Source organism: Ptychodera flava, chromosome 15, assembly GCF_041260155.1.
Source record: "Ptychodera flava strain L36383 chromosome 15, AS_Pfla_20210202, whole genome shotgun sequence".
NCBI classification, from domain to species: domain Eukaryota; kingdom Metazoa; phylum Hemichordata; class Enteropneusta; family Ptychoderidae; genus Ptychodera; species Ptychodera flava.
Window position 1 is genome coordinate 38766936 of NC_091942.1, and position 22690 is coordinate 38789625.

The 22690-nt window shown below is 35.4% G+C and overlaps 2 protein-coding genes across 3 annotated transcripts in view; both read right to left on the minus strand.

The window, feature by feature from the left end:
* Nucleotides 1-1087: 1087 nt before the first annotated feature.
* Nucleotides 1088-12601, minus strand: LOC139152134 (monocarboxylate transporter 13-like). Of its 2 annotated transcripts, none has more exons than XM_070725227.1 (5): nt 12313-12601; nt 6170-6417; nt 4989-5132; nt 3153-3968; nt 1088-2503 (listed from the first exon to the last, which is right to left on the minus strand). In XM_070725227.1, exons 2-5 carry the CDS (start codon nt 6414-6416, stop codon nt 2133-2135), a joined length of 1578 nt encoding a protein of 525 aa, XP_070581328.1. In that variant the 5' UTR covers nt 6417; nt 12313-12601; the 3' UTR covers nt 1088-2132. The 2 variants fall into 2 exon arrangements, with proteins under 2 accessions (XP_070581328.1, XP_070581329.1); XM_070725228.1 differs by having other exon boundaries at nt 1940-2503; nt 12443-12581.
* A 1216-nt stretch (nt 12602-13817) lies between these two features.
* Nucleotides 13818-22690, minus strand: part of LOC139152137 (transmembrane protein 220-like) — a 9560-nt gene continuing 687 nt past the window's right edge. The window contains exons 2-6 of the mRNA XM_070725232.1: nt 22256-22285; nt 21648-21708; nt 20906-21032; nt 20466-20525; nt 13818-15682 (exon numbers count right to left, since the gene is read on the minus strand). Coding sequence (XP_070581333.1) covers nt 15535-15682; nt 20466-20525; nt 20906-21032; nt 21648-21708; nt 22256-22285 — 426 coding nt within the window. The 3' untranslated portion in view covers nt 13818-15534. The remainder of the gene's footprint in view (nt 15683-20465; nt 20526-20905; nt 21033-21647; nt 21709-22255; nt 22286-22690) is intronic.

Here is a 22690-nt window from a genome sequence, read left to right on the forward strand (position 1 = left end):
ATCACCATCACTCAATTATGGCAACACTTAAGTTACTATGAATTAATGATTTATCTAGTAAGACAGTTTGACATGATATTTCTCACTTGATGTAAAGCACTCAATCTGTAATATTATGTTGCAGTATTCCAGACTTTTGTAATATACAGTATTTGTGACATTATCAACTGACAAAAGTGTTGAAGGTGGGTTTATTGTGTTAGTGCCATATTTGACAATAATTTGAAATCCCCATCAAACTGCACTAATGTAACAGAGTACTTCAGTGGGAAAATGGATGCAGGACACCAGTACTACTGTGATAATGTAAAAGTACTCATCTAAATATCATCCAAATGTATGTATGACATTCCTGATTTTGATGACGGAATCCAAACTTTCATCATGTCTCTATCACAACGAATTTATATGTTTAAATAACTTTTAAATCACAAATAAACCTGTTTAACACTGTATAGAATAAATACAACTGAAGTATTTCAATAAGTATAAATATGTATAACAATATAATATTCACCAAATCTGTCATGATTAAACAAAAATAACATATGAAAGCCCTTTCACTGATAAGACGTACTTTAAGTAAAGCTGTACTGTCAGCATGGTCTACCAAAACACCCAAGTACAGATAATGTTAGCATGGACATAGCAAAAGGAAACCAAGAACTTTGAAAATTCATAATAGGCTCACTGGAAATACTTGAAGGCATAAAAAAATGACACAAAAGTATAATCAATATGTTTTACATGAGAGCAAGATAGAAGCAAATCTAGCTCCTTTAGTATGAATCTTAGCTATTTTAAGAAAGGCCACTGTAAGCAAGTGAAAATGATTATCAAAGAATTATTTTTGGCAGTACATTTCATTATAAATTCCATTAGGTTCTACTGATCTTTTCAGTACATCAATATTTGCCTTTCTTTTATCATAAATTTGTTTCAGCAATGAAAGTGTGTGTCCGTTTCTATCAAAATGAAACATGAAATAGTATTAAAATACATAATAAACACTTTTAGCTTATGTGGTTATTTTTAAAAATATAAGATTTAAAATATTTCAATATAAAGTTTAGAAGCAAACAAAAAATTGACAGCTTAACCTGGACCTGAAGATTTGTTTATTGGACAGATGGCAATTTCACCATATAAAGTATGTACACATACAAGTATTAGGTAAACAACTGGATCAAAAAGAATTTGTAAAAGAAGAACATTTTGTTAGTTTTCATGTGATGTGACACTGTGAAATCGCATGCTGACATTAAAATACAAAAGAGCAAAATAACATTCCGATATTGAAAACTTAAGTATCCAGTGACAATTGAATTAACTTACTGGAGAAAACCAAAAAAATCAGAGATATTTGAAAATTTAAAACAATGATAATGCCCAATGCAAAATGAATTATCTGATAAAGCTGAATTTGATCTGGATGTTAGGAATATTAAAGATTAAAATGTGATCAGTTAATGACATTCTGATATTTGTTATTGGAAAATCGTAAATGACAAATCTGAATAACAAGTAAAACTTTCTGAAAGTGTGAAAACAAAAAATGTAAAGGTGAGCATTTCATTGTCTCCTAAAATATTGGTAATGTGCACTTTGTTATTTGAAATGTTAATTAAAGAAACACCTCATTCTGTTCAAAACGGATTCTATTGTTTATGGCAATGTTCCAAGGTAAGAGGATTTGATTCAAATTTCTTTGGTATAAATATTAATAATTGCAAGAACCAATATTTTCATAATTTATCATAAAAAGGTAACAATGTGAGTTAATACTTCAGCTACATAAGCAAGGGACAAAGGTGGTCTTTTCCTTGCAAGATATAATAACATTGCAACATTATCGATGAAATACTCCATAAAGGTCCACTTGTGATTACTGAAAACGATATCTCTACAGTACTCTGTGGTGATAGACATGTTGGAACATTTCCTGGAAGGAAAAGTGGCCCATGGATATCATCATAAACTTTGGTTGATAATGTCTCAACTAAGACTTTTTCACATGTCATATATCATTTCATACACAAGTCGCTGAATCTGATGATGAAATTACACTCTATGCCATTACAATTCATTGACAAGTTAAGTTAGTATTACACTGTACAATGGACAGAAATCCATTAAAATTTAGTATCATCTTCCACTTTTTCTGATTCAGATTTCTCCTGTAATGCACCATTATTATCTCCACTGGACGGCTTTTCACTTGAGCCAGCTTGTCCATTGGATGGATTCTCTCCAGGGTCAGCAGTTGATGAATTATCAACCGCTTCATACATTTGTGATTGGTCAGCAACTTCATACACAGCTGCTGGTGGTGCAGCATCAACCTCATCTTCAGCTTCCATTGCTGTATCTGAGATATGCAGCATTCGTCTTTGTCTGTCCCTCAGGTATGGTGTTAAAATCACACCAAATGCAGAGATAGCAAGAGCTACTCCAGCAAAGAAATAGGAACTGTTGTAGTTGTCAAAACCTTCATTTAATGCATCTGAAAGATAAAACAGATAAAAAGGTGTAAACAAATATATAAACAATAAAATTGTGAGCTAATGTGATTATATCCACTTGTCAAGTGATTTGTGGCACCCTTTGCCAGATAAGAAATCTTAATCTTTTTATTTACACTTCACTTCTTTGCTGTTTTTCTATCACAACATCACTCAATGGTAAAGTGTCCATGACAGAAAAGAAATAATTACCTATCAATGAGGGCAATGCTGGGATGTGTGGTAATTCTATTGCAAAAATTGTGCTAATAAATTACTGTGAACATTTATTATTTGCTCACTGATTGGCCTTATGGAGAAATCAGGTGGAAATATTCATTTCATTGGTTGAGTACAAATTTGGATTACTTATTACCTACAATGCAGAAATGCAGGTTTGTTTTGTATAAAGCCTGAGTGTTTTGAGCTCTTCTGAGCAGGTTTCAGTAGGTACAGGTGTAATAGAGTAAAATCAAATATCTGATTAGATGAAGTCTTCATTGCCTGTACATCAGAGATTTCTCATTTCTTGTCTTAAATATTCTTTTTGAAAGATTACATCATATAAGGTTGGTGAATATAAATGTTTCCTGGGTAGCACATTGTAAAGATAACTATTTGTTTAGTCAATTTGTGAATTATGATAATTACCTCCAACAGGTAATCCAATCAATGCTCCAAGACCAAACAGAGGCAATGCTAGACCAAGGGCTGCAGTCAGCCTCCAACCATCACGGATGAAATGCTTGATGAGGACAATAATCAATGGGAAATAGATACCAGTCAGGAATCCAATCAGAGATGCAAGTGCAAAGTGACCTGCAAAGCTCTCTGGTAATGAGCTCAAGAGGGCTACAAGTGCTACTCCTGCCATTGAGAAACCATACATTGTTACTCTGGCTTTGAAATGAAGACCAATGGACAGCAATCCATGTGTTATTGCTCCAGCAATCATGAAGATACCACAAGCTGTAAGAAACCATTGTGCCTGAGTCTCAGAGTAATCCATAGCTCTAGCATGGGGCACAAGATGAAGTATTACAATGTTATGTCCAATTCCAATGAAAAACATGCTGATTGCAATCATGCAAAATGGTGGGCTGTCATGAATGAGGGCAAAATCCAAACCCTTCACAAGTCTGCTAAAACGACTTTCGTTTCCATCGTCATTATTTGCTGGTGCTACTGCGTTGCTGTTCAGCGGTGTTGATGCTGAGGGATTCCCAGTTTGATTCTTGTTGCGTAGCAACATGGTCACAACCAGCAGCTGGGCATTCAGACATGCTAGGATGAAGAAAACTGACCGACGACCATAGCGGGCATGAACACCTCGGAACAATGGTGGGAAGAAAAAAATGCTGAGGGCAATTCCAATAAAACAAATGGCATTGGTGATTGTGTATCTTCTGGGAAAGTATCTTGGCAAGAGTCCAAGACTTGGAACTAGTATCAGTCCATATCCAATTCCTGTTTAATACATACAATAAAATAATAATAGTTATTGTCATAAAAAGTGTTAGCTCTCTTTTTGGAAATACAAATAACAATGTCTTATTTTAATCTCAAATGTCATTCTCTTTCGGCAAATCAAAAACTCTTGAGTCGGTCTGGAATTTAATTCAAGTGGCACTGTCCTTTTGTAACAATTTATATTATGTTAGTTTTGTGCAAAAAGTCCATACTTGACCCTCGAACTACTGGCAGATCGTGTAAAGTTGAAAATAAAAACTTCTAGACCATTTCCAAATTTGAGCAGAATATGCTCTCCAAAGGTATACTGACAAACTGATTGATATTATTCTGTCAAAATCAAAGTCAAAATTGTTCTATCTTCGGAATTGAAATGGCCATACAAACTCTGGAAATGTCATTACACTTATACCTTGACTTTGTGAGATCCACTCATAAATACAAGGTCAAATACTGACTGCTAGTATAAAGATAAACATGAGATCCACCAGCACAAGGTCAAAAGGTCAAGTATTAACTGCTGGTATAAAGATAGCATGTTCAAAATATGAACATTATAAAAAAGACAGTGTCATTACAATAAGTTGAAATATGTTAATCACTGTAATTAAATGCAAATAAGCAGAATATTCAAAGATGAAGTCATGAAACCAGACTTTAGGCATGACATAATGTATCATGTTGTATGTAATGATTAAAATAGCTTTCCTATTAATCATTTTCTATTCTACTTACTGTGTGTCAATGAAAAGTTATTGATAGTATAATTAGTAGTTGTCTTCAAACACACATTTTGTTTCCATAATCCAATACAACAAATAAAAAATATATTTTTTGTCACAGTTGCAAAGTAGGGTCATGACCTTTTACTATTTCCTTTGGCAATTACAGATGTTGTTGTTATAGAGACCAAACTAGCAAAATTGACCATGGTCTTTCACATTAATCCATGAATCATGTTACTGACAGCTAGTCAAGAGTGCCAGAGTAAATTCTGTGGCATTTGAAACATCTTACCTGTCAGAATACCATAGCTAAAACATAGGAATCCAATACTTTTGGTAAAACCAGAAACAAAAAGACCAAAAGTTGACAATGCAGCACCAGCAAATGCTGTGATGCGATGGCCATACTTGTTGGCTGAAAAGCTAGCAACAGGTCCTGTAATAGAAAACAAATGTAATGTGTAATCTGTAGCTGACATTTGCAATTAATATGAAATACTGATAAATATTGTTGCAAAACTAAAATACTTATGCAAAATATTATGTAGCAGTGAAAAGACAACAAACTTAGCAGCAACTTGGTTTTGTGAAATTACCTTATTGACATTTCTCTGGTGAAATTCCTTCATAAAAATCATACACTAATTTTAAAGATTAAAGTCACAGAAAATCTCACCGTAATTTAATGCTGTGTGCAGTTTATCAAGGAAGCCAATTGCTCATTTACTAAATACATGATAAAGATATTGAAAAAATATTTATTTGTTGATCACACTCTTTCTGCAAATTTCAAGGTTCTAACAAATACAGCTGATTTATTCTAAAATCAAACAAAGCTTATAAAAATATTGCCAAAACAAAGCAACTTTGTCCTTCTGGTCAAAGGAAAAGAATGATTTTATTTCCATTGAGGCAAATAGTGAACTGCCCTTTCATAAGGTCCTTTAGATTATAAATACACTTCAACAATTGCTTTTTTGTTTGTCTATTCAATTTTTCGGTCATTGTGTATCGTGAATCTCATTAATGGAGTTTTTAAAATTTTTAATTCTTTTTTCACAAATTTAATAAAAATTTTCTCATTTTTGTGTGCTAAATAATCATCTCGTCCTGCAGCATTTTTGTGTCTACACAATGAAAAAAAACATATTTCTAAGTCAGTGTAAGTCAGTCAGATTAAAAGTAGATATGGAGATTGCTTCAGTCACTGCCTCTTTCCTAGACTCAACTGAGTTGGTTTAGGGTTGGTCCTTGGCTTAGTAGACAAGGACAGCACATGTCATAGGTCAACAATATGTAAACAATAAAACCCAGAGCATATCTATACCTAATTTTCAAAAGACTGTAAGGTTTATGATATACTCCATTCCCCATAATTTGTTTCTCATGTTGATATCATACACTGAATATCAGATTTTCAATTGCTGTGGCAATTTTTAGAGATAAGGATAATGTAATTAATAGGAACATTACCTGTGATGCCGACCATAAATATATTAATATAAACTATCCATTTTGTGTCCACTTCATCTCGTCCTGCTGCATGATAGTCATTGAAAAACACTTGTAGCTCTTCAATCAGAATCCACATGCCATAGTTCAAACCAATACAGAATAAAGTAACAAAAATGTTACAGAAGACAATGACATATCTCCACCATTCTGGGGGTCCATCTGGGTGATCCTTCCAACAAATCTTGAGAACAGTTTTCACAGACATCCTAACAAAGTAAAAAAAAAAAAGATTCACAACCCAAGTCAGTGTGTGTATCCTGTGCAAATGAAACTGCCATATGGATTTACATTTTCTGTGATAATATAATGTAGGCTGGTCAGCACAACAGCATGCAATATCACATCAACATTTTCATGTTCGATACTTTTAATGTACAATATCATAATCATTGATTCAAGGACATTTTTTGTAAACATACTTATTGTACAGCTGTACGTCATCAAGCTCAGATGTTTTTTTGATGAAAAATGATAGTGTACAATGTCTGAAATTTCTGTACTACTTAGCTTTTGAAATGACAGAAAGAATGGACGACATACAACTGAAAAAAATTACAATATTATTCACACAATGTGTAAACTATATATAGAAATCATATCGCAACATAGGAGATAAAATGCACATTCTAAGCTTATAGTCTGAGTCAATTTATTACCAGTGATCTTAAATATAAACAGGTATTTAAATAGACATGACTGAAAGTCCTTGTACGGTAACCTATGGAAACAGATGGTCCTGGCATTTTACAAGACAGTACATCTACATTGAAATTAGTACCACTTTATTTGGTTCATAGACTCCGCCTCTCTCGACTACCCAATTTGTAAAGATACTAACATAATTTCATCTTCTGGCCGACATTGAGTAACCACATACAGTCCTTGTCAGTTTTAATGATAAAACTTTGCATGAAATTTATTTAAAATGCATAGAGATGTAGGAAATGACCTCTTATTTGTATTGCAGGTGACAGGAATTCAGATGAAGTAAGTAATTGTGAACTGAGTAATTCTGAGCAGAATTTGAGGGTAACTTGATCTTGATATTTGAAAGCAACTCAATGCCAACACATACTTTCCTCATGCCCTGCAATATTAATCCTTTTCCTGCCAGAAAGTAATAACTGTATCACTTCCCATCAGCCAAGTCAGTAAAAAGTGGTATTGAGCCAAAAAAAAGACGTATTTTCACCCACTCGGCTTGGTATGTTATGGCATCTTTTGTCCAAAAAAAAATTAACTTTACAGTATTATGTTTTCAACGGCCTTCAAATGTACAGTATTATGTTAAAATACATCATATGGAATATGTTGTTTTTCATTAATTTTAACCATCTTGACCTGATGGTGAAATATGGACTTGGCAGGAAAAGGGTTAAGTCTGAGTTAAGGTACTTATATTTGTAATTGTAATGACAGACATCTCAATTCATTGTTTACATGAAACATGTAGTTCATGTAAAAATAAACAATGCAAATTCTACCTCAGTGTATACTGATAGATGTTAATAAAAAAGCGCTACAGCCCATTGGTGACAGGCAAAGCATAGCACAACACGTAGGTGCCAGCTAATGATTTATTCAATGTTAAAAGTGTCTTAAACACAAGATGATTTTGTTTTTCATAGTAATAATATAGTAAAAACATTGCAGTTTCCTAGGGACTTCAATTGGAAAAGAGTTGACATGATAGACATTCAACAGTCCTTTATGAACTGTTCAAGGCCAACAGTCTGAAATATTGTATTGTTTAAAGGAAATAAACTAGCTTTCCACCTTTGCGACGACCTATTTTCAAATGTGAATTTTGCCATCAAGATGTGTACTTTTACCCAAGTATTATATATCACCTGAAAGCTATTTCTATGAATTTTGTTGTTTTATCAAGAAAATTAGTGTGGCAATGAATATTTTTGAAGATCTTAGTGAAAGTGTCAAGAAAATGGGTGGTCTCACGTAAAAAAGTTTAAGTCTGAGCGGAGAGGGGCTATTGTTTAGGTGTTAACGGGCAATTGGTCTTCAGAATACTAGCTACAAAACCGTGTCTCAGATTTTTGAAAAAGGCCTTAGTTTTTTCACATCGTTGAGTCAAAGTTTATCCACCGATTAGTCTTACAATGCCGCCTAATTAAGCAGCAATAACTCGACTTTAAAAATCTTCATAAAAAAACTGAGACATGGTTTTGGAGACAACCTACTTGACAAACGTCTGTGAAAATCTGGTGAACTTCCGTTCACGCGTTCTCGAGTTAAACTCTTTTGAATATGCTGCAATGTGACAAAATGGCGAACTGAGAAAAATGCGATTTAGTAAATTGGTTCGGGTTTTTCCTTTTGAATGGCAATAAACGATGTACTCAACCGACAAAATACTAAAACCAGATAGTGAAATCAAAGTATTCAACTTCAACAGTATATTCACTCATTGAAATCAGTGTCAACGGTCGAAATGAGGCTAAAAAGGGTGAATTTTGGGAGCGTTGTACTCTTTTTAGAGCGCAATCTACACAGTAGCTGATGAGTAAATATAAACTTGGGGAGTGCCAGGGAAGGGATTATGCATAATCTGTTGACTGATTAGTTGTAAGGTTTAAATAGAGTATTAACTGTTCGACCTAACTGTCGGAACTGCTACGGCATCTCGATGCCGTCTACACGAGCGCTTGGACTAATTACCTCCATGACAAGCGTACACTACAGTGTAAGTTTATGGCAGCATTCGATTCGACCTCGGAAACGACTCACGGAATGAAAGCGAGCCCGATGAGTGATATAGGGAAAACAATATTGGCTGACAACAAAAATATCTGCGTTTGTATGTGGATGTACATTTGCGGTGTCTGTGATCATGGAGATAAAAAGAACAGCTCCATGCTGTGATTCATTACGGTTAGAGTAACCGAGGATTCTAGTGAGCAGCCATTTTTAGATCTTCACGCGCCTTGAAAACCGATTAACACTAATCAACTACGAGCATTTCTGAGACAATAGTTCGTCCTCACTCTGTACAGCATGAGCAAATCGCCTGTCGGCGGCATAAAAGTCAAAGGAGAGAAGTTGAGAAAACATGAACGTACAGGAACGTACGTCATTTCATCAAGCGCAAGTTGCATGCGATAGACCGCTAGTCAAGCGTCATACGTCACAGATAGATAACTCTCTGCTGTTTTTCGTATCCAACATGATTACCATCGATTCCAGGCGAATATGATATCAGACCCGTCTTCATTACATGTAAATTTCAGGATTAGGATGGTGTTTTGCACTGTATTCAAGTAGTATGCCCGTAAGTGTCTCATTCAATGGTTTACCGACCAATGATGATATGTTGATGAAAACTCAGGGCGATTACGTTGTGACGGTCAAATTCATATTGAAATTTGTCTTCGGTCCTGCATCATTTTGGCTACTGCCATGATAATTGATAAAAATGTTGTCGTGTCCATTCCCATAAAATCATTTGATTCATATTCGTCCGGTGTACGATGAACATTTGGTTAGTCGACGTATGTTTTACCTTGTCAAGGTCGGTAACGAAATGGGACAGGGAAAAACGGGACCGCGGGATTGAAATGACTTCGAAATTATCAGTTCACTGCCATTGTGCCAAAACGTCTGCAAACCAAAGCAGATATTGTTTTGTGGCGTGTGATTTCTGCATCGCTACGTATTTTGCCTTGGGAAAATTTCCTGTCGCGTCTTGAAGCCCATGCAATTTGTTTCCACCTTGTATTTTCTAATCCCAAGTAGTTCCAGTGCCGCGGTTTCTGATATTTTCATATTATTCATAAATTGTTCAACTCACTCAGTATTCTCATCGAACGGACAATGTCGGGTTTCTAGACCTTTTGGCGCAAAGTCGTTTTGGCCGCACAATTTCCGACGCCAAGACGTTTAGGCAACGCGAGCAAAGACGTTTCGGCACTACCTGGTTGGGGGAACTCGTGCCAAATGTTACAAATCAAAAAACTGAGAAGTATAGTCTCAGAATTCACATATGCATGCTCTAAAGTTTGTGAGAACATGGTGAAAAACCGTGAGAAAAGAGTTTCATATCATTTTCAATAGCAATAGCCGCCGACACTGCCAAAGTTTGAAAAGAGGCGCCTAAACGGCACTGTAAAAGTCATACTTGTCAGAACGTAAAGGTCACGCTTATGAATATGACTGGTCTGTCAGTTGCTTTGAAGGGAAAAAAATAAATCGTAACGGGGGTGTCAAAATGTCTTGGGGCCAAAAGAAGCCGAAACTTCGGCCGAAAGAGGCCGAACGTTGCTTGAATGTTGAAGATGTGAAGGGTGTCAGTTGCGGTATTCAAGTGTTCCCGCTGTCACTAAGGCCGCCAGTGGAACGTACCATTTATGTATACGGGACAGCCTCTTCAAAGATGTTTGACATTACGAAACTTATCCACCACTCCTGGTGCTTTTACAAAAGCACGAAAATGTCCCAGATAAAACATTTAGTGTGTGGGCCATTTTTGTAATCTGAAATTGTACCGTCAACAATGTCATAAGTCTGACCTTGTCCGATTGTGTCGATAAATTGTGATCTTTTGGGAGCGGCCACTCTATGAGAAAAACGGTAAGACCCACCTTTCGCCAGGTACACTCTATGGTCTAGACCCATGCAGTGAACGGTAGGTGTTAATGGGATTTTCACAGCGCATGTTGTCTAAGTGCATGCGAATACTGTGACGCTGCCTGCTTAGCGTAATCCCTTGTCAATCAAGACTTAACGGTTGTCTCAAACGCCAAAATCTACACCTGTGCCTCTCGTACATTTTTATTCCAAAATTTCACCCAAAAACAGGAACTTCACGACCAAGATATTCTACACACAAGGAAGATCAATATTATAGGAATACTTTTCAGGGATAAAAGAAAAATCGTGTTTTTATCTCAAAATACCAAAACAAAGGCGGAAAGCTACTTTAAAGGAAATAAACCAGGTGTCAGAGGTCACCCACATTCTACCACCCTAATACACATCTATTGTGTACCATTAACCCTGATGTACATCATCCTTAACAATTACAAATATAACTGATGAATTTATCTCTTAAGCTTACACTGAAACAAACTTGTCTGCAAAATGGAGATTAAATTTTGTTATTGCATTCCTTCTGATTACTCAATTATTCATTAATATATTTAGAGTTTAATTAATGGAAAGTAAAATGAAAGCACTACCAAGGAAATGTTATAAGGCAATGACACAAAATATGGAATATATTTACTTTACACCATGCTTTTGTACAGTATATGTCTGTGTGATATTGATATGCTCTGAATCTCTCTATATATTATAATGCTGGTTGTTGTTTTATAAATGCTCTATGCACGTCAGCTTCCAAGCTAAATTATTGTTCTGCCTCCTACCTGTATATTTAATGTGAATACCAGCAAACTTCATGGATTGCAACATGAAATGCTCACTTTATGAGTTTATGTAGTATCATCACTTTTTCATTTGTGGATACTACTGTGAGTACAATATGGATTTGTAATTTTTTCATTTCTAATGCTATAGTGATGATTAAGTCTCAAGATTAATAAAGTCATTGAACGTCCGCTGATCTAAGTGTTTTCTTGGGCGGGGTGTCTATGAAGTCTGATGTCTTCCACATCCGTATTTATGATGGTACTCAATGGACGGAAATACAACTGTCGAGTGTACTGTGAAGTCTCAGGCTGTGAGTGTGAACTTGGTATTTTGATTCGATGTCCTGAGAACTAATGCTGTACCGGAAATGGTCTTATATATAGTATTCTCAGTGGGAAAATGAACTCGTTTTACGTTGTAGATAGACACATCGGGCTTGTACTTGACAAACACTGCTTTTTACGATTTCGCTGGCCCCACGCTTTCATGATTGGTTAATTCTTCAATAAATGTGTAAACAGAACACGGCATTGATCATGTTGATGGAATCATGATTGAATCATGCACGTCCCTCTTCATGTTTTGCGGATAGTCATATTTACTATGATTACGAGGACGACCAAAAAGAACTCGCCAAATCGCTGTCATAAAATCTGACCAGTGAAGAGTACACCTAAAATTACGAAGAGATCTCGCCTAATAACGTCTACTCTCACCTTGTCGAATGTTACAGGAATACTGCAGACACGGCTACCGAGTTATGGCGGTCACATACGACTTCCGCTACTTGTTCACATTCTTCGCTCTGCACGTACATGCAATCATAAATTAATCATTCGAAAGTACCTTGTAAAACGACAAACTTATGTACTGGTTGCTTTTCACTGAAGAAGGCGGACTAGTTAGGCTACCAGCGGCCGGTTGTAGGTGCGCGGTGAGTACCCAGCCCAGGAAGATCGACACCGCACCGTATCATTGATCTCTGGGTGAAAGTGACGCCCAGGCTATATATAGCACTGTGACGTCAAAATTAGCATATCCTTATACAGCTTGAAGATAATCAGTATACGCGTTGAAGATAGTTACATGCCTATTCCGGCCATCGCGGATCGAGAGGGCTCGAGTTCCATAATACGGCAGTAAATCGTTCGGCAAACAAAGGGATCAACTCAAAAACTATATAAGTATATTAAATATCACTTTACTTATTAAATCATAATGATAACATAATGATTATATGTGATCGCTATCAGAATTATACTGCTCGTATCAGGGTTCCTCTATCTGTCATTAGAGGGACTGCTTCTGTATTTTCCTGTTGACAGACCATTTTAGTATTTAATATTACTGAGATATATGATTTAGGAAAACACTAAAATATTACGATAGGGGAAGAAATTAAATTTAACACCCAAGTATATTAGCACTTTAATCTTTGAATATGTGGCAGTTGAATAGAAGTATAGCTTTTGTAGTAATAATACTCTCTCCCCCTCCGAGATCCCACCCAGTATGTAATTTGCTTGGATTTTATTTACCCCATATACTAATATACTGGTAGTACGAGATGATTTTTGAATATTAAGTTTGGTGATTTCCATAGAGTTATTGTTGTTTTCATTTAAAATGCCTTTTTCAAGTATAAACAATTTACTATAATGGTAGTGCATTTTACACAACTATTTAGCTAAAATTTTGATTTTATCCGTATTTTTATAATCTGATAATAGGCAGATAGTCAAGACATGTCTCACAGAATTTTGGTGACAACATACATCTACATACAGTACACATTTTTGACAATTGACAATTGTCATATTTCCTGAACCAGAAATCATCTACATTCATGATTCATTTACAAAAAACACTTTTATTTTGTTGTGAATTAAGAGAGTGGGAAGGGCTATATTTCTGATGATAAACATCCATTCAGATCTTGCTACTCTAGGGGTAGATGCAGTCATGATTCCATAGAGTTATCTGTGATCTATACAAGACTTCCCTTTCATTATTAATTTTAACATTGTATTTTTCATTATCTGTATATTTTACTTGAATCATGTAACTATTTTACTCATTTGTTTTCAGGAACATGAATGCAACTTGTATTTGCATAGAAACTATCTTTACTTGGCAAAGTTTTGAACCCTTTGGTGTAGATTCTGTTACAACACTTTTGTTTGCCATAGACAAGGCATTCACTTCAACACAGCCAGGTCAATGTGGTGAAAAAGGTCACAATTTATTAATTAACAGTCAAATGGGGAAGATAAGTTCTGACAATTTTCATTAACGAAGTCTTTCATTAATTATATACAAAACTTGAAATAACATCAGAAAAATATAGGATTGTTAGAAACTACCCTGTTTGCAGCAACAGCTAAGGTGTTATCATGAGAGTTTTGCACAGCATCATGGCGTGGAAATAAAAGTGACTTACGAGAATAATACACTGAAAGAAAGACAAAATTAATTATTTCAATTTTAGTCTTAGTTACCATATGAAAAATACAAGTCAAGAAATACAGATAAAGTTAGTCTGCTGAAGATATTTTTGTTGTTTACAATTTTTGGAAAACATAACTAACCTATTTACATCTTATACTGCAACACAGCCATTGTACTCATGTTTGTTCACTTCCTATTGCACCAGGAAAAGACATTCTGATAAAGAGCACTGTTTAACTTGTAAATTCATGGAAAAACTCTGACATTTTTAGTGGAAATGTACACAGAGACACAGCTGAAGATACAAGTAAACTCATAACATACAAATTGCAAATCAGAAGATAAATATCCATACATGTATATATTTTTTGTCAAAATGACACAAGTTTTTTCTGAAATTTTGTGAAGCTTGCACAGCACTCAATCCCCACAGTTTATATATTTATTTATAACAGAAGTTATATTGTATTCTGGCAAATTATATACTTTGACGATGAACTGAGATGCTGAAAACTTTAAGGAATCAAAGCTGATAAATTCAGATTTTCACATCTATGGCTTTGCCTCTAACAACTTGTTATGATTCAAAATTACAAATTTACCTGTAAAATTAATGATTTTACTCCTTGTTCTTCAAACATTGCATTTTATCAAAGGTTTATGAGCTGCAGATATTGTGATCTTTTTATGTAATGTACCTACCTACAATATTTGCAAGTTAAGAGAAATAACAGTATTTACTTTGGAAAGCCTTTCACTGGTGCAGTTATATCTGTTAATTTTATTTATTTATTTTATTTATTTACACTGTTTTTATTTATTTACACTGTCGCAGTTATATCTGTTAATCTACGGATTGAAACATGATTATTCATTTGTTGCCATACATCAGACACTTATAAAACTATTTCATCTCCACTCTACATTAAAAACTAGGAAACGATGTAGTTCTTAATTCTTGATCGACCCTCTAAGGTCTGACTTTTCTGGTAATAATCAAGGCTTTTTTCCATGGCATGATCAAACTAATCACTTTTTATAAAATTATCAAAAACAAAATTTTATAAAGAGATTAACATATCAAATTTCCAAACACGGAATTTGTAAAATTTCCACATCTCTTTGTGACAACTTGTCAATATACTTATCAGAACCAAAATAAAGTATTCAAAATACATTCAACTTGGACACCAGATATGGCAAGATCTGGCTTATACTTAAATGTAAATCTAGTTAATAACAGACAAAAACAAACTACAGAATTTCTTGTATACACTTTGGGTTCAAACAAGTGTGATACTGTGGTCCTACTGCTGTTGGCAAAATACCATGATAGTTCTCTGTTGAAAAGGATTCAAACACTTTGAACACATACCGTAAGTTTTGCCAATTTACACAATATGTAAGCATTCTTGTCTGCGTACAATGTGCCTTTGAACATGAGGTCTTGGTCTTGGTTGAACAGCTAAAATTCTCTCACTTCATGTCAGTCAGGTCTCCTTGTCAGCATACATGACAGTTTTGCAATGTTCAGGTAGAATCTTCCTGTACTCAGTGTTGATGTAGATGCCAATCCACAAGAGAATTGGAACCGATGTTAGAACAGCGCCACCCAGTGCCAGGTATTTCAAACTAAACCTGTTGAACATGACAATAACCAGGAAAAAAGGATTCTTTGTAAAGTGACATCAGATAAATATTCAAATATCATGGCAACAAATACAAGTGACTGCCTGTGTATGATAACAGCATTAATTGATACATATTCATAAAAACAATGCTTTGTTGTATGGAACTATTTGTACCGATCAGTAAAGTAAATCAATTGCTATAATAGCAATATATTATGCAGGCAGACATTCATTTTTCAATATATTTTTAATAGTAAATATCAGGCAACTGTAATATCACTGACACATGTAAAAGTATATCACTTTCACATAATTATGTTGATATCAAACACAATCTACTCAAGAGCATGGTAAAAACTCATGTAAGGGACCGTTCAGTTTTTACGGCCGGGGGGGGGGGGGGGGGGGGGGGGGCGGCAAAATCCAGGGGGGGGTCATCATAATTTTGGAATCCGAGAAGGGGGGTCATCACTTTTTCACTGGTATGAAAGGGGGGGTCACCACATTTTCAAAAACATAATACCTACAATAAAGTTCACTTTTATGCCATGGCTATGATCGACCCTCTTTACCGGAAGTTCAAAATTGCCTTACAGTCGTCCTAATTAACAGACGTTTGCATGGATGTGGCTGAGAAGTTTGTGCACTGGCATCTCTGCTACACAAATAAAGTGCGCCGCGTACCGGAGTTAAAATCCAAACCGTGCGGGTAAATTTGACATATGGGTTTTGGTTATTTTTCAGCGGGGCGGGGGGGGGGGAGGGTCATCAAAATTTTTCGTCTGACAAAGGGGGGGGTCATCTTTTTTTCGCGAAAAAATGCAGGGGGGTCTATATTTTGGCATTGATTACACATGTATTTATTGTCCATCATATAGAAAATAAATTTGGGCCATTGACTAAAAAACATTTGCTTGTTACACTCACCACACTTGTACTTAGTATTTGGAGTGTACACCTATCTACAATACAATGATAAAAAGTTTGGACTCTGTAGGTCAACAGTGCATCTTTAATGTGTGAGACTAAATAAGCTTACCCCTCAAGTATGTATAGGCCAAAGACAATATTTAATTTTGAATTATTTAGTGCAGGGAAGGACATACAATATGGTGAAAAGCAAATTAATATAAAAACTGAATATACAATTATATGGAAATGTTGTTTTACAGTCATGAGTATCTGGTGTGTGCCGAGAGACAAATATTAAAATTGGACAGTATCATCCTGACCACAGTTTGTCTGACTGGTTGTTTCCTTCTGATTTTCTGACACGGTGATAGGTACAAAATATTATGCTATTCACGATAGTTATACAACATAGCTTGCATTTTGTTCACAGTAGAACTGAGTTTTACATGTAAGATAACTTTCTCGTAAACTGTAAATTCTGGCTTCTGGCAGCTCAAACATCGCAATACTACATTTTTTGATATGATATGGAGTGACTTCCACACATATGCAATATGCAGTGACAGTCGATATGTTCATAGTAAGAGTCTACTACATTCAAGCATAGTGATGTTGACAACTACATGCATGCCAGTGCACGATTTCAAAGTAGCAAGGATGAAATTCTAATGGTCTTTTAGTGGAAATATAGGTATTAAACGACAGTGAAACAAACAACATTAGTTATCGTGACCTTGCTGAAGTGCAATCTCGGATCATGTATGATCTGATGATCATGCCAAATTTATACCATGTCGGATTATGCCGTGATTCTGAAGTGCGCGTACTTCCTTAGTAAATCGGTCAACATCCCTGCGTACGATGCTGTGTGTTCCGCTACAGCTAATCGCCCCGCTCACCCTACGTACGGGTCTTTGCAGGGCTGTGGTGAGCGGGGCGATTAGCTGTAGCGGAACACACAGCATCGTACGCAGGGCTAGGTCAATATAAGCATGCACACACTGTAATAGCGATCGGAGTCAACAATGATGTCAAAATCAATGCACAACTGTCGAAATTACCCAAAATAAGCAACAGAAAACTAAAAGTTATGGCTATGTCGAAAGGACAATACATCAACATAAAACGACGCTAGTTTGTTATGACATGGAGGTAGAAGGACAGAGCGTTCCCTCGCTCTCACCCAGCTATTAGTACGGGCCGCCGGTGGGATTGCCTCGCTGAAGCAATGGTACTGGGGAGTACCGAGTACGGAGGCCATCATTCTTCAGTCTATCGAAGGAGCGTTTCGTGCCAAAAAATACATGACAGCAACAAAAGTACCATCACTGTGAACTCCATATTTACAAAACATCATCAAATACACGCTAAAAACCCCAAAAAACGTCAAGATTCGCACCAGACGCGAGAAACAAGATGGTGTAAGTCCTTGCAAAACAATGCTAACTTGTTATATGTGCATGCGCATATTAAGGGAGACCCATTTGATTTCGGGGGGGGGGGTATGCAGGAATGGGAACTTTTTTTGGTCAGAGAGACAGCATTTTTTTTATTTCTACTGTCAGACCTGCATCAACTTTTTTTTCAAATGGAGTAGCAGTGAATTTTCAAATTTAAGCCACTGTTTCACATATCACAGGATGGTTTTATGTATTCATTTTACATTCCAACAAATGAAAACAAAATGGAAAGTCTACTATATATACAACTTTCAATTGTAGAACACTTTTTTGGCAAATCAACTGTGATCATTACTATACCTGCTTTTCTTTAAAATAGTCGATTCCTTTTAAGTTCTCAGGGGGGGGGATGTTATCTTTTGTGGTCAGAGAAACAAGGCTCACACATTGTATTTCTTTATATTTGTTGTTCCTCAATTTTTCATTGTCAACTTGTAATCTTTCTAACATATTTATATTGAGAGAATAATGTATTGGTTTTAACACTAGTTTATTGACTCCTGTCTTGTGTTTTAAATTTTCACAATTACAGAAGTCAAATAGTCCCATCTAGATATTGCCTATACCATTGAGACATTGCAACAGAAATCCTGAAATATGATTTCTTGGGTCAGAAAAGGGAAGGGAAACATCGAGTGCACTGAGGTGTAAAGTAGTGAATGCTTATATCGTAAGCGCTGGGAAAAAAACACATAAGAATTGCTTGTGGTAAAAACATTTGCGCTGCCTATGGCAGCATGCCAGCAAAGAATACATGAGGATGAAGTTTCCAAAATTTTGCTCATTTCAACTGCATTGTGACAATTCCTTTTTTATTTCTGTCTGTTATGAGAATTTTTTTTTTCTCAAGCCATTACAGGCTTAATTTTTTTCTTTTATTTCACCTGGTGACATTTTTTTCCTCAAAATCCTCCATACCCCCCCCCCCGGAAATCATGTGGTTCTCCCCTAAGTGAGCCCCTGACCTATACGGGCCAGTGGATTGCTTCCTCAGTAGAACTGATATGCCTGCCGGTACCGGTGTTTATCGCCTACGGAGGCCATCATTCTTCAGTCGATCAAAAGCGCCTTTCGTACCAAAAAATACACGACAGCCGCAAAAGTGCATCACTGTCAACTTCATAACTACAGAATATGTTGAAATACACAGTGAAACGATCACGACGTAAAAACATGTACCCAGAACGAGAAACAAGATGGCATCCGATTTGATTCTTCAACTCAGAATTGTCCTAGAGTTGTGCGCATGCGCAGACGGTAGCTTTAACGAAAGCGAGGCAAAATCAAGTAAATATAAAATAAAAATGGATAAAAATATTGTTTAAAAATAATACAAGGCATGTATCACCAAATTTTGAACATTTCTGACGGCATTGCAACTATACGAACACCCATGCCAAATATCACAATAATCAAATCAGTGGTTTTGAGGAAAAATTGAAAATAGTGGTTTTCAGAAAAAAGCTAAAAAAGTGACTTTAAAATGATTCAATCAAAAAAAGAAAAAAGACTGTTTGAGATACATGCCCAAGTGACCACCAGACCAAATTTCAGAAAAAGTTACTGAAGCGTTTCTGAGATACCTGCGTCCACAGCATACGGCCCACTGTATGCAACAACAGAGGCCGCGTCATCACATTAGTACTTTGTGCCCACAGGGCACAAAGGACTAAAAATTGTATTGCTAAGTTATCCCTATATACCAAAAATCAGACCTCTAGCTCTATTGGCTCGCTCAAAATTAGATATGTGCATAATTAATGAGGTACAATATGTGGCGTCATAAGGTGTCCCATCATACCATATATGAAGGGTGTAGCACTTGTGGTTACTGAGTTATGGACAAATATGTATATTTGAGGTCAAAGGTCACCGAGGTCACGTGACATTTTGTCAAAATATCTGATATATCTGCGTGAACCGAGGGACATGACCCAATCTATAAGGCCTATGGACTTCATCCATGGGGACTAAATACTGTGTCACTGAATCCTTTTTGCAATATGAATATGATGAGAAACTAAATTTTTATTTTACTTGGCCTTATACATGGGATTCTATGGACAGCTGACTTATACATGGTAGTCTATGGTGGCGTAAACTAAAAAGTCCTCTAACATGGCCAAATTTGATCGCATTGTGAAACAAATCGACGTGCATCTGTATGGGGTAGGGTACTATCTTTGTGCAAAGTTTGAAAGAAATTGACCAGGGCATGTCAGAGATATCTGCGTGAACAGACGGACGCACGCACACACGCACACACGCACGGACATGACCAAACCTCCGGACAGTGTCCATGGGACTAAAAAAAGAGACTTAATAATCCCTGGATTTACAAATTGCAAAGACCAACTTATTGATGAGACTATCTTGATACAAAAATATCAAATCAACATAATACATTTGGCCACTAACCTTGTAGAATTACTGCAAATTATCAACCATACCATCACAAACAAAAGTCCGCCAAGTTCTCTGAGAAGGAAACAAAACACATGTGAATGATGATAAGAAAGCATACTTGCATGTCTACAAAGAAAACATCCTATGAACATCAATGAAAAACTAGTCCAAAACCAGTTATAATGTGACATTGGCTGAAGAGTAATGGTTCTCACTTTTCAAAATATACTTTTAATGATGAAAACATTACACTGATACTTTGATAAATTAAAATTTGACAAAGTATATTAAAATATCATAATTCATGTAATGTCATTATCACTAGATCAGTTTTCTGAACATATATATGCACTTTGGAAATAATTACATTTTAGTCTTCAGAAATTTTCTAACATTTGAATAAGTTTCTATTTGATGACTTTAAAATGATCAAAACAACTATCATTACCAACCTGCCTTCTTCCATTTCATGGTATTTCATATCAGTGGCATTGTCTGTCATTGTCTTCACAAGAAACACAGAAAAACAACCCAAGACAACAACATGAAGTAAACTTATAATCCTCCATATTTGATTTTCTGTAAGAAATATGTAAGGGTTTTTAAGAGGTTGTTTTATGGTCAAAACAAACAACAGTGAATGGTATGCTGTGATAAATTACAAGTTGCATTTGTATTTTAATAGAAGGCATCACAGTATCAATAATCACACAGACACATTCTAAACGTGGTAACATTCTATGGTCCCATGGAGGTACATGGTTAATAGGAACCCAATCTCTAGCCCTACCAACTTGAAGAATTATATACATAATATAAAAACTAGTAAACAACACAAAGGAAATTGAACTATCTCACTGGGACATCATCAAACCTAACTTTCCGCTGGGTAAACGTGACAATATAAATTTTGACTAAATTCCTTAAAATGTAACTTTAAAAATGATTAAATGTAAAAAACTAAAAATATCATCTGCAGGTATTTGCTGAGTAAAAAAGTTACCGAATGGTTTTTGAGATACCTCCTTCTATGGCCAGTGGCATTTGGCTTACATACGTCATACTGCATATGAAAAGACAATGGCATTAGCCTGTTTGACTTTCAGTCCAAAGGACTAAAATTGAAAGGAAATAACAATAGATAACCACATGCGGAAATTCAATAGAAACTGAAAAGGTCTGAGAGAAACTTGCCTGTCACATTACTTGAAATTGCTATAGCAACACAGAGGAAGGCTGGTATTAAGTAGATTGCCTGGAACAGTGAATTACAAACAATAAATACAATTTGTATTGGTGAATGAGTTCAAAGTCAACCATGAAATGAATAGCCATATGAAATGTCCTACTGGCCAACATGAAAGAAGAGCAAGATATTAACATCTTCACTTTTTCATTTAAATACAACTTAAACCTGTTTGGGGTTGGTACTGATCGATGAGGAAAGATGGACAATTTACACATTAACATATATGAACATTTTAAATATTGTACTCAGTGATACCTTGAAATAATAAATTATGTATTTTCAGGTTTAATGGTTGTACTTTCCACATACAATGTCATCATGTTTCAAAATCTTATTCACAGTAAATATGCATCAACACTGTTTTAAACATGTTCCTGAAATGGTTAAAAAAACCAAAATGATGTGGTTTTTTGAAAGTAATTATTTACAACGCTGGTTCTATTCTGTTGCTAGGTAACAAGCATCCCACTGACTGTCAATTGTGTTTGCAGGATCAGCTAATTACACATGGCTGGGTCAATATTTGGACATATCTGTTTCCATGGTGACTTACCATCCATAATTCAGGATCAGGATCATTTTGCTAAAAATAAAGAAATAAATAATGACTGTTTTATGGTAGTCAATTGTTGTGGTGTCCAAATTAACTTGAGTGATAACATTTGATTTGAAAAATTATTGTCAACTGTAACAAAATTAATCCAAAAATATCCTGCAAATATCAGTAACATTACACTTGAAGGTGAATATCCACATTAAATTTATAATACAAACAAAAGTCAAGCATGTGCATTATTATTATATTGACAAATCTGCAAAGGAGAAAAATAATATTTGAATACCACTGTTTTCTCACATCTGGCCTTTGTACTAATCACCCTAAAAGGAGTAACAGACTTAAAATCAAATAACTCTGAGTAGAGAACAAGACAATTTCCCATTATATATTTTATATTTCATATTACTTTTTTAAAAAAATATGATCATC

What these genes read in the sequence shown, in the direction of transcription:
- LOC139152134 (XM_070725227.1), bottom strand. Translation starts at nt 6,416, where the DNA reads ATGTCTGTGAAAACTGTTCTCAAGATTTGTTGGAAGGATCACCCAGAT. An exon ending in ATTTATGGTCGGCATCACAG is followed by an intron (nt 5,133 to 6,169) that starts GTAATGTTCCTA and finishes TTTCTATTACAG; the next exon opens with GACCTGTTGCTAGCTTTTCA. An exon ending in GATTGGATTACCTGTTGGAG is followed by an intron (nt 2,504 to 3,152) that starts GTAATTATCATA and finishes TTTATCTTTCAG; the next exon opens with ATGCATTAAATGAAGGTTTT.